The sequence below is a fragment of the Coccomyxa subellipsoidea genome, assembly GCF_000258705.1.
Source record: "Coccomyxa subellipsoidea C-169, whole genome shotgun sequence".
Lineage (NCBI taxonomy): Eukaryota > Viridiplantae > Chlorophyta > Trebouxiophyceae > Coccomyxaceae > Coccomyxa > Coccomyxa subellipsoidea.
Window position 1 is genome coordinate 698961 of NW_005178026.1, and position 18530 is coordinate 717490.

Genomic DNA, 18530 nt, shown 5'->3' on the forward strand with positions numbered 1-18530 from the left:
GGCTTGGCTGCCCTGGGGCAGGAACAAGTTTTCCTTGCCCAGCGCTCTGTGCAGCATTAAATGTTACATTTGATTAAGTAGCCATTGCTGTGTGATCGAGCTGTTCTCAACCTGGAATGCACACTGTTGTACAAGATCCTAACCTTTTCAACTTTCTGCCTCTAAAGAAAAAACTACCCCCTAAATCATGACAATACGCTGGCCTTGAAACTGGGTCATGACATGCTGGGCCATCGCTGTCTGTAGCCTGTTGCAGTACTGATATCAATTCTTGTGCTCTTCCTACGCCCTTCACAGATAACCACACGTGTAACTGTGCATATGCGCCAGCAAAGCTGGCCACTAAGAGTTATACTAACTAAAGCAGTGCACACCAAGTCATTCCTACCCTGAATACATTCCTAAGCAATTACCAAAGTTCATCGCAGGCAGCGAAAGCTCCCGTTCACAGAAGCAGCTCTGCCGGCTGATCTGAGCCATAGGCACTCTTGGGACCTGGACCATAGATGTTACGGACCCCCTCCCAATTTCCGCTCTCCCTTGCCTCCCAGTAACCCCCCTTGTACCTGTACTTCTCAAACCCCCGGAGGCCCCCCGGCACCTGCAAAATCACCCAAACGAATCTTTCACTCTTTGGAACCCACCAGACAGTATGCACCACACAGCAGTGTTGTGGCAGTCACATAGGCAAATCAGGTGGACCCCCCTTCTCAGATAAGAGAATGACATGTGCATGCAAGTTTTGAGACTGGACTGAGTTTGAACCTTTTCGAACCAGCGGGGTTGCCAGGGTTTGCCCGCGGCCTCTGCAGCATTTCGCTCCTGCCGCTGCTTCGCCTCAAGACGCTCCTTCTCTCTGTTCGCCTGCGCCAAGAGATAATTGAAACTCAAGTTTTGAAATTCACGTTGACAGCCGCCCCCCACAGACATCAACCCATCACCTGGTCTGATGGCACTATTATGCCGAGGAACATGCCAATGCCAAAGGGAGACAGTTTTATCAGTTGCTTCATGAGACTACAATCAATACAATGTCTCTCATCTCTGCAGAAGATAGAAAGCAAGGACACTTCGAAAACAACTAATCCAGACTTCTTTTAACATGAGAAATGGACCCTGTTACAGCACTGCGCTGCAGCCCGTAATACCCTCAACATGGCACGCCGGCAAGTCTTGCTTGTGTGCTGCTGATCAATCCCAGTGTTTAATGTCAAATTTGAAATAAAAAATTACAAGATTCATGCAAATGACTGACCGCGAGGTAGTGTCCGTGCTCCATGAGTCGCATGTCTGGTCTCAGCCGGTCGTCGGTGGGGGGCAGCTTAGTCATCAGCTCAGGCGTCAGCTCATTCAGATGCAGCGCCCACTTCGGGAATAGAAACCTGCGCCAGCAAAACGAAATTAATCTATTTGCCTAAGTATTATTATTACACACTTGTTCCAGCCCTCAGGGCTAGGTGCGTTGCAGCACCCTCTCGTTTATTCCCCTCCAGCCTTTGCCTTCAACTGAGTCCATGCTGTCTTCTGTCCTACTGTCAGTGGCCAAAAGTCTGAGGCCATACTGTCTAGCAGGCTACGGCAAGCAGCATGCATAGTATTTTGGGCGCTTGGCAGTTGCAACTACCAGGGATATTCTGCTGCAAGAGTCAATATACAAACAAAATCCTGACATTGATTTCTAAAACTGCACAAGGGAGTCTCCTGTGTTGACTATGACATGCGTTCAGCAGGTGACAAGTCTTTGGGAAGAAAAACAGACACCATGCTTAGCTCTCTGGGCAACTTGAGTATATATAGGAGACTGTTAAGCCTTGGCGCAAGCAAAATGTGTTGCAGGAACTCACTTGCTGCTGGTGACATGGAGGGGTCCGGCGCGCCACAGGCATTTCTTTGTGCCGTCGGGGAATACAGCCCACACCTCGTCATTCCAGGCACCCCACATGCCCACCCCCTCTACCTTCTGCCCTTGCCTCTCCAGAAACACCGTCACCTGCAGGTGAAAGGCAAAGCGATGAATGCACGGCCGACCTTGAATTAATAGCTATTCTTGCACGCTTTTCTTGCCATGAGGAAAGGCATGTCCTGCAGACAAGCTGCAGTTAAGGGCTGCCACAAATCTACCCCTTATTGGACTCGCCAAATCCAGAAAGACCCAATCAACGGTGGGCGCGGTGCTCAGTATTTTTACCGACCCTGTCAGCCGGGACCTTGTATGACAGGTTGACTGTCTTCTAAATGCAAGCGTGCTGCGCAGGGCATGGAAGAGACTGATTGCTCTGCATGTGAAGATTGGGCAGCAATACAATACAGCACCTCACTCTTGTGCGGGAAATACAGAACCCTGACTGATCAGACAGCCACCAAAGGTATACTGCGATTTGCAAACAAGAAATACATGACTTGTAAAGTGACGTATAGTTCCACTGTCTTGCACATGATCCAGGCAGCCCGTAGGATCACATATGAATTTGAATTACAATTTATATTACCTGGTTTGTGCTTCTCCTAAGCAGCGAGTGGTCAATGGCGCCTCTGAGGGTATCTCCTGTGCCCAGGCAGGTGACATAGAAGGAGCCACCATGGTCAACATAGGGCGTTCCCACCACTATGTTGTGCAGGCATCCATTCACCTGCGCGCGGGGAAATCAAATCATTTGCCGTAGCCGACATTCTATAAATACTGTATGCTTCACATGCAGGTGATAGCTACTGGAGAGTGCATTGCTTGCCAGGCAAGCCATGATCTTCCTTGCAATTGTCAATGGGAAACTTTAAAACCTGTCTAGGGAGCCTTTAGAGGATGTGTACCATGCAAAAGAAATGATCTCCTCTGAACAGCGGGGTGCCAAGTTTTCATAATCTTGAATCAATGACCATATTAATTCAGGGTGCAGTGCTTTCTCCATACATCGAGCACTCAAGGGATCCTGCGCCTTCTCCACAGTGCATTGATTATACGTAGGGGCAGATGCTTCGTTCGTCCAGTGTCGCTTAGCTAATCTATTGTCCATATTTGCAATAACACCACAAAAATAAGATTAATAATAAGATTAAAGTAATGCTGACTCACCCCGGTCCATGCATACTCATCTCCGTCATGGAATCTTAGGCAGAATTCTCCGACCGCGCGGAAGAATGCATAGTTGGGCCGCAAAGACATGTGGAACCAGTCGTTTGAGGTGTAGTCCCAGCCACGCCCCTCGATGTGCACTGCCACTGTGATAGGGATGTGCCCAACCTGCAGTGATATCACTTGTATCAGTGACATCATTCGTAATTGTGACATCACTCGTAGTAGTGACATCATTCGTAACACTGCCATCAATCGTAGGGTGAGTGGGTGCTCATGCAATCTGCCATGCACCCACTTTGCAACTTTAACCTTAGACATTTTCATTCAGCTATCATGCTCAGCAGCCTCAAATTTGCTGTGCAGATACAGGAAGAAGTGTTGATGCTAGCAGGAGTTGCAGTATGTCTCAAAGAGCCAGAAGTTGAGTCATCATCATTGTATTAGCAGCTTCTGCTTTGCTTTCTGACTCAATTTCAGGCACTCCAACGCACTTGAAAAAGGCAGTGGTTGGGAAGAGCACACTAAAAGCAATGGAGGTTAACAAATGATTAATGAGCAGTGTCACCTTTTCGCCAATGGCTCGGATGCCTTTCTCGGGGTAGATCAGCTCGAATGTAGAGTTCTGAAGGTTCTTGAAGGGCTTCTCGTTTCGTTTGATTGTGTTGTATGTGGATATGGCAAATGCACACACATGCAGCAACCTCTCCACGCTCTTGGGTGGCAGCAGAGCAGCCTGCACAGGCATGACAAGTTTCGTCAGCGACTCATCAGTGACTCAGCTCTGTCATTTGTTAGTATGTCATGCCGGGGATCAGATCGGGGGAACAAAGACACGCCCATCCAAGGCTTGTCAGCTGATGTCTTGTAGCCGGTCCTGTGCAAAAATGGTGCAGGATAGTTGCATTAAGAATTATACAAGGAGACATGCAGCTGACTGGATTTGTCTCGAGCAACCAGCGGCGAAGTGTCATAAGCATGCAAGATTTAGTGTGCGCTGTCTTGTGGGCGCTCACATGGCAAAGGCATGTGGAGGCAAAAAGGCCAGCACCTCCTGTAGTGTGCAGGAGTGCAGGGAAGACAAGTGCATGTTCAAGGCTTGCCTGGTCGAGAAGATTGCATGACTCGAAGGCTTCCACTCTGCGCTGCAAGTCTGTCAGAGGTTCATTCAGGTGTGTCGGGAGTGCTAACTTGTGCAGATCCTTCCCTGCACACCACAAAAACCCTTCAGATTGAGAGAAATAGAGATGCACATACCAGATCAGAGGGAGCGGCAGGGGTGGGAGGAAGGGCTGCATCGCAACTTGAAGTGCATATCATGTAACAACAATACAATGACTCATCGGCCCAGGATCAGTAGTACTTGCTCCCCATTCAAGCTCACTGATCTCAATCCATGGAATAAAGACCACTACCTCTGAGATCAACGGGTGATTGGGTGATTTCCGGGCCTGGCGAGCTCGACAAGGGGTATGATATCTGGCAGCCTTTGCATGCAGCTTGTCTGCAGACGCCAGCCTTTGCATGCAGCTTGTCTGCAGATGCACCTTGCCTTTTGGGTGATGACAGGTAGCAATGCTCTAGAATCTCAAGAAAAGGAGGGGGATGTGGGACAGGGGCCGCACCGATCCAGTCTTTGACCAGTGAGAAGATGTTGACGCTTGGAAGGGGCTCCTTGGGATCAGGCAGCCGGTCCCTTCTACTGGATGGGGGAATGCCCAATTCTGTGCGCATCCACGGCGGCTCGAACTGCGCTGATGCGAGAGGTTCTGGCGTCTCTGATCTGTGAATGATGACTTCCCTCGTGTCTGGTGTGCTGGGCGCTGTCCAGGAAGGCTGGCTGAGTTTCACGTACTCCGCAGGTGCGTGCTCTTGCGCTGTCACGGGCCAGTCCTCAAATTCGAAGCTCCTGCAAGTAGATGGTAGCTGTGAAAGAGAGCTCGCAGACCCAGCAAATCAGAGCTCTAGCCGTAGGAATAAGGACGTCACAACTGCATGTATGAGATTAAATTGGTGTTATGCCAGGGGTAGGAAGGCATGAATTTTTTGAGAAAAAAATTCACCTGTCTGCATCGGATGACTCGTCTGTCTCGGGCCAGTCCTCAACCAAGCTCCTGCAGGAAGTTGCAGATGGAATCTGTGAAAGAGAGCTCTAAGACCCAGCAACTCAGAGCGCCAACGTAGGGAGGTGGACATTGCAACTGCAGGTATAAAATATTGCCACAGGTGTGAGGCGACGCTGGAAATACTGGGGAATTTGGAGGTGCTGGAGCAGACTACTTTGTGTCATCCTATCACTCCAGGTGAGAGACTTGGGTCCTGTTAGATTCCCTGCCGCAGGCCAATTGTTTCACTGTGCAAACAGTTTTATGCCAGGGGTAGGAAGGCATGAATTTGCGTGACGCCCACCTGTCTGCATCGGATGGCTCGTCTGCTTCGGGCCAGTCCTCAACTTCATTGCGCCTGCACGCAGTTGCACATGGAAGCTTTGATTGAGAGCTCTCAGATCCAGCAACTCAGAGCTCCGGCCGTAGAGAGAAGGACACCAAAACTGCAAGTATGAAATTAAATTGGTGCTATGCCAGGGGTAGGAAAGCATGAACCTGCGTGAGACACCCACCTGTCTGCATCAGATGGCTCGTCTGCTTCGGATGTGCAGCTTCCGTACGACGAAGTCGGCGATACAGCTCCTTCCTCCTCATCCCAAGGAACGCCAGCTTTTGTTTTTATTTGTATGCTGTGATGAGTCTCCACCAGATCATGCAGTTTGCTCTCTGGAGGCTGTTGCGTCCACACCACCTCGTCTTCTGCCCTGATATTTGGAGGTTGCCCGCAGCAAAGAAATCGCTGCATCAAGGATGGCTGAGCAGACATTTATCTGATATACACTACTTGCTACTTGCAGTGGGATCTCGAGGCCCCTTGTACTAGAAAGGCGCCCCTCAGGTGATCACAGTAAGATCGAAGCTTAACATGTCGCTGTATCGGTTTGGACAAAGCTCGAAGGCGTTAATCAGTATGACTGACGTCAATTGACGATTGACATGGCAATCATCGGCAGGCAAGTTGCTCTGTTGAGCCAAGGGCCAGCTCGATGACATGGGCGCAAGCCCTCGTTCCTCGTTAGGTTCCCAGACGAGGATGGTTCCAACGTTGTCCACGACGGCGTTGTCATTCGCTTTGCATGCAGTTTGGCAAGGCATGAGGAAATCCTTTCCCTGCTCAAGGTGTCATTAGCAGCATCCATGAACGGCGCCTATCACTTGCAATCACAGAATATGATGGCATCGAATGCAGATTGTTGCACAAGCTCAATGCATTCCGTGCTAGCATCCATTCTCCGCTCGGCAGAGTTGTTGCACACACAAGGTGATGCTCGCAGGCCCTGAGGGCTGGTGAACGTGGGTATTAACACATTATAAACGATTGCCCACGGTTGATCGGGTCTTGCTTGGATCTGGCGAGTCCAACAAGGGGTAGGATTGCGGCAGCCTTTAGCTGCAGCTTGTCTGCAGGACGCACCTTGCCTTTTGGCAGGAAAATCATGTAATAACAAGAATAATAATAATACACCATTGATCACCCATACGGAGAGTTGCCATAATATGCCTCAGACGGGCATGGCATGACATACTGTGTGGTTCAGGCATGTGGCAGATCTGCCCAGGTTTACGCACTTGTGGAAATTCAGCTGCAGATTTTGAATCTTGTCGGTGGCTGGAAACAATCGCAGCAAGGTCCACAGCAAAATTACGACCAGGCCTAGAGCAAACCAGGACATCCAGACCGGTTGGATCATCCTCTCCAATGCAGCATTCTTGCGAGCCACTGCAGCAGAAGCTCATTATTAATAGTAAGTAAGAATTATATTATGAATACCGTATTACACGTTTTTCCTGCCAAGGGGCAAGGTACATCCTGCAGACAAGCTGCAATACAGGCTGCCACATTTATACCCCTTGTTGAACTCGCCAGATCCAAGCAAGACCTAATATACCAGTGGGCACAATGATAAGTATTTATTTCGCTCCCCGCCAGCCAGGGCCAAGCTGTTTCTTATGCGTAAAATATTCACAGTACAAGTTTTTCACAGAAAGGCCGGCATGGCTGGCCAGACCATGGTGACATCATATCACCCTATGCCAAGGGGACATTTATCTGTAACCTCGACGACTTTCAAAATATGGCTTGACAGATCTGCATCGGGCCTTCTCTCTCACCAAGTTTCATATGGGCGGATGCAGGTTGCACAGGATATGAGCGAATTATGGAATCGTGCGCGCCAGTGACACACCTTGTTTGAAGGCCGGGCTTTCGACAGCAGCCACCCAGACGTCCAGACCTTGGTCAAAAGTTTCAATCACAACCGAGGTGTTGGCAGGTATCAACACCACACCTGCACAGGCACAACCCAGCTTCTGTTTAACATGAGTTAGAGTTGAGGAGTTTCAAGGGATATTAATATATATACCACTTTCCTGAAGCGCAGGTGGGGAGCAGCCTAGCGGGAGATGATGCATTTTAATGCAAGGGTCACGACTGAGATACAGTTGCAACGCTGCCAGCTGGGACACACGATCAGGCTTTTGGTGAGTGTTCAGCTTTGTTTCTTCCCTTGCATGCATGCATGCGTGTGAAACATTCTTTTACCTCCCTTGTGGAGTTCCAATTCCCGCCAGTCCCCCGTGGTGTGCATGTCAGGCCTGACAGGGTCCCTTTTAAAGATTCTACCCTGCCCTCCTTGCACATACAGTGTCTGGGGGACCTGCAAGACACAGGAGAGGTTTCATGTTCATCCAGCCCTATCAAACTCCCCTCGCTGACTTACTGTCGAAGTATCAACAAGGAGAGTATGGTGTGGAACACAATATACTCTCTTGGTAACAAGTATAAAATACCACGACTTGAATCATGATGCCTTCTCTGAAGCTTCCGAAGACCCTCGGAGAGACCCAGCCAGAGTGTTCTAATATCTAATTCAGGTATAGAATCCCCTGACCCAGCAAGTGCAATGCAGCAGTTAATGCTAACTTAACACTGCTGGCAGAAAGGCTCACATGGCTGGAACGAATTGACTCTTGCTGGCCGGAGAATTTGGTTGTCCTGGGGATTTTGATCTTGGAGAACTCGAATTCGCCGATGGGTGGCTTGTAAGTGACGGTGCAAGGGCGGCTTGAGGATGGCTCTGTCCCCTCAAATATCTTGGGGGACCCCTGGCTGTGAGTCAGCCACACGCTAACCGCCGCCGCGTCTCTGCGGAAACACAGCACATGTTCAAAAAAAAATCACAACAAACATAAACACATCAGAAATCCGAAACCCGGACTCAACGGTTATAAATTGTCTCCTGATCACGCATGACCTGGCTAGCTATTTTGACACAAGTCTGCCGCCAGAATCATGGCGGGTACCTGCAGCACGTAAGGCACCTATCATACTCTATTGCATGAGCACAAGTTTGAGAAATTTTCCTTTCATTATCTTCTCGAGAGAAACGAGAGAAAACATGGGAAGGAGAGGTCAATCACTGAAAAAGTTGTCATATCTGGTCTATGCTGGTACCCTGCATGCCAGTGTGAGTGCTCGGCAGACGCTTACCTGAACGTGGGTGCGAAGCCATTTGCAGTGCTGGGGGAGTCAATGCAATCCAGCAGATCACCAGAGACATGTGCATATGGAACATTGGCCGCCACACAAATGGCCTGCATGCATCAGCTGGCAATATCATTTCTGCAGCAACTGAAACACTGTCCTCTCCCTCTCACGTCCACAGACAACCAGGAATGCACTTGTACCCCTAAAACGAACTTCACAAAAGTGGCAAACTTTCCGATTTTTCTGAAGCTGCATAAGTGCAGCGATTGAGACTAGGCAAGCCCGAAAGCTTTCATGCTGGGTTTGGCCTACCTGATTGGGCTTGAGGGCGACAAAGTTCAGGAAAAAGGCTGACAAGATGCCGGTGTCTGCAGGACTCTGCTCATTGAGCCGCAGCACAAGCTTTTCCTTCTCTGTCAGCGGTGAGTCAGCGCTTTGCAGCCGCTTAGTCAGCGCCTGAATGGCCGGAGCCACCTGGCAGCCAGCAACGGATTCTTTAAAAATGTTTCACAGGTTTAACTCATTCTCAGGTGCACGCTTGCCTTCTACATTAATCCTGAGGGTGGGTTAACCCACAGCCCAACTCGTGATAGAGCAACCTATTACGTTTTGCTTTGAATACAGATTGCTGAGGCAGTAGACCTCGTTCCTATGGAAGCACTGATGAAAACTTTTAGGTTGTCAGGGATCATCAAATGTTGGGGGAAAAGAACACACTGTAGAGTTGTCAGCGCTTGTGAGCGCACAGAAGGCAGCTTGCACTTCACCCTTGGATGGCATTGCTCCAAGTTCTGCAGCAGTGGCCTGCCAGAGGGATCACACATATTATGAGTCATCTCCATTAGTCATGGCCTCAGCACGTGCATAAGTTTCACACCGACATTGCTTCACTGCATCACCGGACCCCCCCTTGGGTCTCCAGGGCTCGAGACCAACTTTCACAATGATGAAAAGAGGTCGAGTTATCCAATGTGTCAAACACGTATGAGCAGGTGCACACCTCCCCAAGCACAGATCCCAACTCAGGAGTGCTGGCCAGAATCTGCACCAGTTCTTGATATTCCACAAAGCCACACAGCACCTCCGAGTCAGACAATGCAATGGCGACTTTTGAGGTGTTGTTGCCGTTGTACACCTGAAATTAGCGCAACTGATTAGAGTGAGAGGCAGCTTGAGGGAGGTATCAAACAATGCCCTGCTTCAAACGTGCTGCAGAGCTTGTTGTGCAAGGTCAAAGAAGGGGAGGGCGGCTCTCACGTCGGGCCACTCGGCTTGCAATTGCGACTTCTCCGCAAAGGCCTTGTCCGAGCGCAACTGGATGGAAAGAGGCATCTTATTCATTGTTTCCTACGAAACAGGCAGAATAGTTGAGGCAGCCCGTGTGTGTACGGACCGTCCGTACACTGGCGGCCGAACATTGCTTAACCGGGCCGGCCACCTCGTTGCCGCGAACTTGCGCGTCATTTTTGCTTATGCACTCCAGAAACGAAGAGGACATTAATCAGAGTGGTGTACGACTGCACTATAAATCCGAAGTTACCTTATGTACAAAAGGCGTGTCGTTTTCAAATGACTCTTGCGGGTTGGCCTGCAGTTGCGCACGTGGATTTGGGCTGCTCATGTGTCTGCTGGAAGCGCTCTCACGCTTCCTTAAACAATCACGAGACTGAAGCGCGGGTTACCATCTTGTATCAGCCTGCAACAAGAGTGCTCAGCAGACCCAAGTAATGCGATCTTGACCAATACGACAAAATACTCAGGTCTCCGAGTGCTGGCTTAAATTAAGGCCACCTTTGCGCATATCCTCTTCCAAGCCTCGAAAACACTTATACAGACTGTGAAAACTCCTTGAAACATGTAAAGCATCAGTCGAATTCACTCAGGTACTCGTCTTAGTGTGTAAGAGATATGGGAACCGGTTACGGCATGCTAAGAAACCACAGAGGAAATTGCGAACTCACGCACTTGGAAAGGAGCTCTTGCTTGGCCAATGCACTCTAAGATTTTAAACGTATAGCAGACAACCACGTATCTGCATTCGAGAAGCTCCGTGTAGGGCTTCTCTAGCAGATTCCATTGCAATGCCAGTACGATGACGGACAGAATTAATGTTGATTTCCTACGCAATCTCAGCGAGTAATTGGGCTTAACGACAAACATGTACGTTGGAATCACCTGGGGGTTTCGATTCCTGTCCGCGAAGGAAAACTGTTCCCGAGCAAGGCAATCAGGACTCAGCGATCTATGATGTCCCAAACGCAACTTCGCCTTTTATCCCACTGCAGAGGTCGAGCAATACGGCAACTTAGATCAGGCAACCTAGATTCCTTCGGGACTAGAAGAACACTGCAAAGCTTCTTCTGTTCATTCGTACATTGTTTCCGTCCTCCAATGCTAGAAGGAAATTCCATGTAACTCCAGCAGGCCCTAAAATATCTTGGAATCCGTTGGACCCTAAGGCCAGTCGACCTCCAATTGGGGCATGATAGAATTGGTGTATACGGGAAAGGGCTAGCTTTTCACCCACAAAGATGTGCAATACAAGTCTGCCAGTAGGTTTTCACCTTATGAGGGAGCACAGTAAATGATGCATGGAAGTCAATGGAGCTTTGTAAGCTTTGTAAAATACAGTAATTTAAAGAGGGCACAGAGTAGGCTTTACACAGCAGGGCCACAGAGTGCAAGCTAAAAATTGCCCGAGACGCCGTGCGAGATCATGCATGCAAACACATTATGTGGTGGTGCCTTGTTGAACATCTGGCCGCACACTCGCAGAGCGTGTCAGCACATGATGTCCTGAGGTTGACCAGGTTCATGAGGGCTGGTAATGACTAATAACTAATTACTAGTCACTACCGTAGTACAAAATGCTATCCACCAACCTTTAGCACTCCTGGCCAGAAATGAAGACAACCTGTAGGTCTACTGGGGGAGAACATGACCATGCACCGTGCTGTTCAGGGGAGACAGATAACGCTGGCAACAATGCAGATTGAGGGTTGGTATATTATTGGAGGCGCAGAAGCTGCTTGTGCAAGGGCTGGTGGCTTGTGAGGTGCTCGTGGCGTCTCAGTAGGTTGCCCACGTCACGTTCCAGGGCAGCCTTCCTCTGAGACTGCTCCGCCGCCGGCGAATGCACACCCGCCTCGACAAAGGCCACATCATGCTCCCCGTCAGCATCGAAACAAAGGCAGCGCAGCTAAGCTTGAAACGCGTGCAAGTCATGGGCAGAATTTGAAGCGCGGAGTCACGGCAGCGGAGTCAAAGCAATCTCTAAACAGCAAAGTGCCACCCACATTATTGTGCATGCCAGGTGGGTAGGCTTTATGGGGCACGCACCCTTCTGCGCTGCATGTAAGCGCGCTGCGATTGGCGTTTATTCACTGGATCAAAGCTGGGCCGCAGCAGCCGCCGCACTGCCGCCCCGGTGCGCGCCGGAGCGGGCTGTGCCGGGATTCGCGCCGTTCGCCCGGCCACCGCTGCCGCCGGGCCTGCTGCCGGCCGCAACCGGCGCGCCACTGCCATCCCGCCAAGCTCGGTCTGCAGCTGTGTTGCCTTTTCAGCCGGCGCTCATATGGCAGACCGGGGCCGTGCTGCAGGCTGGTGACAGGTCACAAGCAAGCGAGTGATGTTTTCGCCTCCCTATCCACGTGCATGCATGAAACTGGGAAAGAAGTTGAGCTTGTGTGTAATTGATATTTCTTATGGCTGTTTGAACTCATGCCTAATTTACATCTGTAGAATATTCACACGCATGGTGATGTGCATTGGCTCACCACTACGCCAGAATAACCCCATAGCTTCAATTGCAAAGACAAAAGAGGAAACACTGCACAGGTGCTGATTGCTCTTCGTGACGATATGTGCACCTGACAGATTGAGATATGGCCTGACATGAAGCGTGTCAGAAGCACCACATTAAGAATACATTGCCTATGACAAACACTGGATGTTTCAGCAGGATGCAAGAAATCGGCACTTTCAATGGCACCTGTTTCCTTCCTATCATACCTTCTATCACTTCCGCACAAGGTTATTGATGCAGAACATTGCATAAGATCACTACGTTTCATGCTAGCACCCAGTATTCACCCCTGTTGCTCTCATCAGATTTGAATGCACACATCCTGACTCGCTGGATGATCCAAGCAGGTGATTTGAGAAGTGCCGGCACATGCCTCATGCGGGCATGCATCACACTGTGTAAAACAGGCTTATGTCAGATCTGCTCAAGTTGGCCCACTTCCGAAGATCCAGATGCATGGATAGCATCTTGTCTGTGGCTGGGATCTACAGCAGCCAGGCCCACAGCAGCACCAAAGGCAGTCCCAGAGCAAACCAGGACACCCAAGGCTGTTGGATTCCCCTCTCCAAAGCAGCGTTCTTGCGAGCGCCTGCAAGCAGATGGAGTCGCTTATGTAAAGATTCCTCAAAACTTAATTCAATCACCCTTTATTCTAACCCTCTAACCCTTGAACGCTACCCCACAGCCTGCATGGCTGGTGGCACAACGGACCCTACAGCAAGGAGACGCTATATCTGGAACTTCAACAGCTTTAATAGATTTCAAAATCTGGCTGATGGAGCTATACTGTCCCTCCTAGTACCATCTGGGTGGTTCTTGCATGTTGCACAGGATATGAGCGGAACATGAAATTATGCACGCCAGAGACACACCTTGTTCGGAGGCCGGGCTTTTGACAGCAGCCACCCAGACGTCCAGACCTTGGTTAAAGGTTTCAATCACAACCGAGGTGTTGGCAGGTATCAGCACCCCATCTGCAAAGGCACAACCCAGCTTCTTTTGCACAGATTTCAAGGAACTTCTTATTATTACTACACGCATTTTTTGCATAAAGGTAAGGCGCCTCCTGCAGACAAGCTGCAGGTTAGGACTGTCACAATCCTACCACCTCTATTCGCCATATCGAAGAAAGACCCAATCAACCATGGGCACATGGTGCGCAGTAGTTATACCGCCCTCAATAGCCGGGAGTCACGGGGGTACAACTTTATGCAGATTTTCTAGAACTCACACCAGTGGTGTGACACCAGTGGCAAAGCAGGCCGGCGGGGAGAAATGTTTGGATGCATGAGCTGCAAATGACATAGTGACTAACAAATGAGTCACTGAGGATGGCTCTGCAAGTTTGTCTACGGTACATGCGTGCATGCATGCGAGTGCATATTCTCTCACCTCCCTTGTGGAGCTCCAATTCCTGCCAGTCCCCATTGGTGTGCATGTTAGCCCTGACAGGATCCCTTTTAAAGATTCTTCCCTGCCCTCCTTGCACATGCAGTGTCTGAGGTACCTGCAAGACACAGTTTGTGTGATCAAGAAATAAATGTACCTCTGGGGCAACTGAAGGGAAGGTACTGCTTGCATGCTGCACATGGATGGCAGCTACTCTATGGCTGCTTCAAGCCATTCCCATTCCCATGCACATGCAACTTTTCTATACCTTCACGCCAAAGAAGACTTTGCAGCACCCTGCAATTAACGCATTCTACACAAGCAAAAGCCAATGTGGCTCTCAACAAAGGACATGGCATTTTTGTAGCACATAAACAGCCATGAAGCTGTCCCATTTTGAAGTCACCGATTAGCGTCTGATAATCAAGTAACAGGGTGGGATGCCGTATTTTAACCCTTTCCAGAAACAAAGTGGCCCAACCAGGAAACGTTTCAGATTTCATCCCTTTCGTAGCTTCAATACCCGATGTAATTACTGGTGCAAACAGAGGGGCTCACCTTGCTGGGACGAATGCTCTCGCGCTGGCCGATGAATTTGATTGAATGGGGGAAATTAATATTGAAAATCTCAAAATTGCCTATGGGGGGGTTGTAAGTGACAGTCCAAGGGCGGCTTGAGGATGGCTCAGTCCCCTTGAAGATCTTGGGGGACCCCTGGCTGTGAGTTAGCCACTCGCGAATCACCGCTGCGTCGCTGCATACATACGGCGCATGCTTGAATTCAAATTCAAGTACACATATCAAATTTAAATTGCACATTCAAAAATTGGGTGTAGATTTATGGCATTGGACCTACACAGCACTTGTGCAAACAGCCAGCTCATTTCTTCTGCAGATGTATAGAGCCATGTAAGGCATCTGACAGATTTATTGCTCATGTGCTGCATGTGCTCAAGTCCTTACTGCATGAGTATCTGCTTTGAGAAGATGTTCACGTCCCTGAGAATATGTTCAGCTCTGGTCTATATTCGGACCCTGCAGGCTTTAGGTTTAGACCCTAAAAAAGGGTCTACTAACTAAACCGTTTGTAATTGAATTAAACAAAATGAGTGTGTGAGTGCTTGGCAGATGCTTACCCGAGCTTGGGTGCGAAGCCATTTGCAGTGCTGGAGGAGTCACTGCATTCCAGCAGATCACCAGACACATATGCATATGGAACATTTGCCGCTACACAGATGGCCTGCATGCAAGCCCGGCAACATCATTCCTGTCACAAAAAGAATCCTGCCTTCTGATTTTACAGTTGCTGGTTCCCTGTGATGCACAAAACCGCAGATGCAAATCCCCCTCAAAACATATGCATTGAATGGCGCAGCGTAGTATGTAAGTTTTTTGTAATTTGCAATGTGCAGCGTTTGAGATAAAGCAGAGCAAAACCGTCCATGTGGGCTTTGGCTCACCTGACTGGGCTTGAGGGTGACATGGTTCAGGATAAAGGCTGATAAGATGCCGGCGTTTGCCAGACCCTGCTCATTGAGCCGCAGCACGAGCCTTTCCTTTGTGGTCAGCGGTGAATCAGCGCTCAGCAGCCGCTTTGTCAGCGCCTGAATGGCCGGTGCCGCCTGGAGCCAGCAACAGTTTTGAAAGCTTACTAACTGAAACATGTGCAAAGGAAATAATGTATTACTATTTGGATTTTGCACAGGAACGCCTCATTCACTCTGGTCATGATTCTTTCCGATATTCCATTTTCCAGTCCATCTCAGGAAGCTGTGTCCCCTTGGAGGCACCGATGTCAGGAATCATCAAATGTCGGGAAAGGGCGCACAGTGGATTTGTCTGCACTTATCAGCGCACAGAAGGCAGCATTCACTGCCGCCTTGGATGCTCCAAGTTCTGCAGCAGTCGCCTGCCAGAAATGTCAAGAATAATGTGAGTCATCTTGATTAGTCATGGTCTCAGCACGGGCATCTCAAGGCTCACACTGATATTAGCTGCATTCCATCACCGGACCCGCCCTCAAAAGATGTAGCTGCTTGGGTCTTCCGGCCTCGAAAACAAATTGCAAATTGTTGGAAAGTTATCAAGCCAGTCAGATATGGCTGGTATATATGAGCAGGCCCCGGCTGGCGGGGAGCAGTATAAATACTGAGCACCGTGCCCACTTTTAGTTTTGCTTGGATCTGGCAAGTCCAACAAGGGGTAAACTGCGGCAGCCTGTAGCTGCAGGACGCACCTTGCCTCTTGGCAGGACTAGCATGTAATAATACATTTAGTTATGATATTATGAGCAGTGCATACCTCCCCAATTACCGATCTCAGCTCTGGAGTGCTGGCCAGAATCTGCACCAGTTCTTGATACTCCACAAAGCCACACAGCACCTCCGATTCGGTCAATGCAATGGCGACTTTTGCGCTGCTGTTGCCGTTGTACACCTGAAACCAGCACAGCTTATGAGAGAGGCAGGTGAGAGGCAGCTAGACATAGTGCACTGGTCACACGGGGCTGGGGGAATGAACAAAGGTGTCAGAGGTATCAAGCAGTGTCCTGCTTCAACCATGCATGCTGCATGTTTTGTGAGTCCGCCCAATCTAGAGGAGCACCTGAGAAATTGGGGTCAAAGAGATCTGGCCTGCCCAAATCCAAATCCAGCTGCAAAAATAGGGGCTCGGGAGCTCAAAAAAGCAGCAAATTCATAGATAAATGAAAGTAGAGACTAGAAATCCTTTCAGCAAGCGCCTTTGTGCGGACCACTTTAGTTGTGCCAGTCATGCATCGATATCAAATGCTGCATTGGTAATCGCTGCAAGGTCAAAGAAGGTGAGGGCGCAGGCTCTCACGTCGGGCCACTCAGCTTGCAATCGCGGCTTCCCAGCAGAGGCCTTGTCCGAGTGCAGCTGGATGGAAAGAGGCATCTTCCTTGGTATCTCCTGCAAAACATTATATATTGTGGGGATATAGCAGCTTCTTTGACGTGACGTCATCAGTCAAATGCACTTGCGGCACTCGTCTTAGTGCTTAAGAGACCAGGGAATCGACTACGGCATGTTGTAAAGGAGCCCTGCTTGGCCAATGCACTCCAAAATTGAAAATTTGTGGCAGGTAACCTTGTAACAGCCTTCAGGAAGCTCCTCGTAGGTTCCGTTACAATGCCAGTACTATGACCGGCAGAACAGCAATCTGTCTTTCCCACGGAACCTTGGCGATGAAAGGAATGTGTCTGTAAAAGTGTGTACGCTGGGGTTACCTGGATCTTTCGTGTCTCCTTCCCGAGCATGGAGAGCAGGACGCGGCGATCCAAGTTGTCCTAAGCGCAGATTCGTCGTTCAGCTGACTGCAGACAAAACAGTACGGCGATTATTAAGGATGTACTTTTGACCTCTTCGGGAGTCGGACAAATCTGCAAACCATTTCCTTGTCCAGTCGTACATCGTGTCCGTCACCCAGCCTGGCAGGGTAAGAACAAGTTCTCACGTAACTCCAAAATTTCTTGGACCGTGCGATTCCTTGGACCTAAGGCCAATCCCTTGGACCTAAAGCCAGAGCCAGTGGGGCATGATGGCGTAAGTGCTCAGCAATACTGTTGTATACGCCGAAGCCTATCGAAAGGGCTAGCAATTCCACTATAATAATAAGACTTATATTAATAGTCTTTATGAGTGGCGCACCCATAGCCCAGAGGGCCATAGGGCATACACAGGTCTGTCTGCAGCCGGAACCCGGGGCCGATATGCACAGGCTTGCAGCCTTGTCAACTCGCAAATGCACCTTTGCAGCTTACAGGTCTACACCCCCTTCTTACACGAATGCTGAGGGGCCATCCCTAGCAAACCGCTCGAAACTTCGGGGCGGGTTTCGACAGCGACGATGCGGGTGTCTCAGGATGGCCGCATCGCAGAATGTACCCGAAACATTTCCACTATCTGGATGTGCAGTACAAACCTGCAAGTAGGCTATGAACCTGTTTGGGGTACACAGTATATGATGCATGAAAGGCATTGGAGCTCTGTAATCTATGTAAGATTCATCAATTCAAAATGAACATGAGGCGTAGAGTGGGCTTTACACAGCAGGGTACCTAAGCATGCAACGCCCGTGAACACCACTCGAAAAATGCAAATGTATTGGAAGCAAAGATTGGCCTCAAAACAACTGAATCTCGGCCACGTTAAGTATCACCAACACACACCAAATACCGCAATTGGGATCATGTATTCATCCTATCGCATGCATGCGTACATGCATGTACCATTGCCCATATGGGGCGCAAACTCAACTCATTGTACTTTGATGAAATAGATCATGAATCCGGTGCATTGCAATATCGGCGCACTTGTTGCCCCAATTTTGCTAGCAGACTGCTGACACACGCGCCAACCTCGAGCCTACTTGGCAGATAATAGCCCTCTGCAAGGGCAAAGATACATCACCAAACACCTGCTAATCACCACAACAGGCATTATAAATGCCATTTGTATATAGAGGATTTTATAGGCTAATAACGTATTTGGAGCGCACATTCTATGGCCCTAAAATGCTCACGTGGCCTACTGGGGCACAGTCGCTCACACAATGTGAGCACAAAGTGTGCAAAGTATAGGGCCAATCAAAAGGGCTTGTCAAAGGCAATGTGCTGCACTTGATCGGCAATCGCCACTTACTGCCGACAG

At 49.5% G+C, this 18530-nt stretch overlaps 3 protein-coding genes across 3 annotated transcripts; all 3 read right to left on the bottom strand.

Annotated features, from left to right (window-relative positions):
* Nucleotides 1-445: 445 nt before the first annotated feature.
* On the bottom strand, nt 446-6851 carry COCSUDRAFT_44334 (hypothetical protein; the record flags this gene model as incomplete). Its single annotated transcript, XM_005644419.1, has 12 exons — nt 446-601; nt 766-864; nt 1256-1382; nt 1845-1990; nt 2490-2630; nt 3071-3238; nt 3639-3806; nt 4087-4277; nt 4696-4979; nt 5134-5184; nt 5480-5533; nt 6748-6851. 12 exons carry the CDS (start codon nt 6849-6851, stop codon nt 446-448), a joined length of 1689 nt encoding a protein of 562 aa, XP_005644476.1.
* Nucleotides 6852-7335: 484 nt separating this feature from the next.
* Nucleotides 7336-12190, bottom strand: COCSUDRAFT_44335 (RmlC-like cupin; the record flags this gene model as incomplete). The annotated part of the gene is made up of 7 exons (XM_005644420.1): nt 7336-7466; nt 7721-7835; nt 8128-8323; nt 8669-8772; nt 8978-9139; nt 9666-9800; nt 12005-12190. 7 exons carry the CDS (start codon nt 12188-12190, stop codon nt 7336-7338), a joined length of 1029 nt encoding a protein of 342 aa, XP_005644477.1.
* Nucleotides 12191-13697: 1507 nt separating this feature from the next.
* COCSUDRAFT_44336 (RmlC-like cupin) lies at nt 13698-17137 on the bottom strand (the record flags this gene model as incomplete). Its single annotated transcript, XM_005644421.1, has 8 exons — nt 13698-13762; nt 13863-13977; nt 14418-14613; nt 14996-15099; nt 15320-15481; nt 15688-15768; nt 16161-16295; nt 17108-17137. The coding sequence occupies 8 exons, from the start codon at nt 17135-17137 to the stop codon at nt 13698-13700; spliced, it is 888 nt and encodes a 295-aa protein (XP_005644478.1).
* Nucleotides 17138-18530: the final 1393 nt, after the last annotated feature.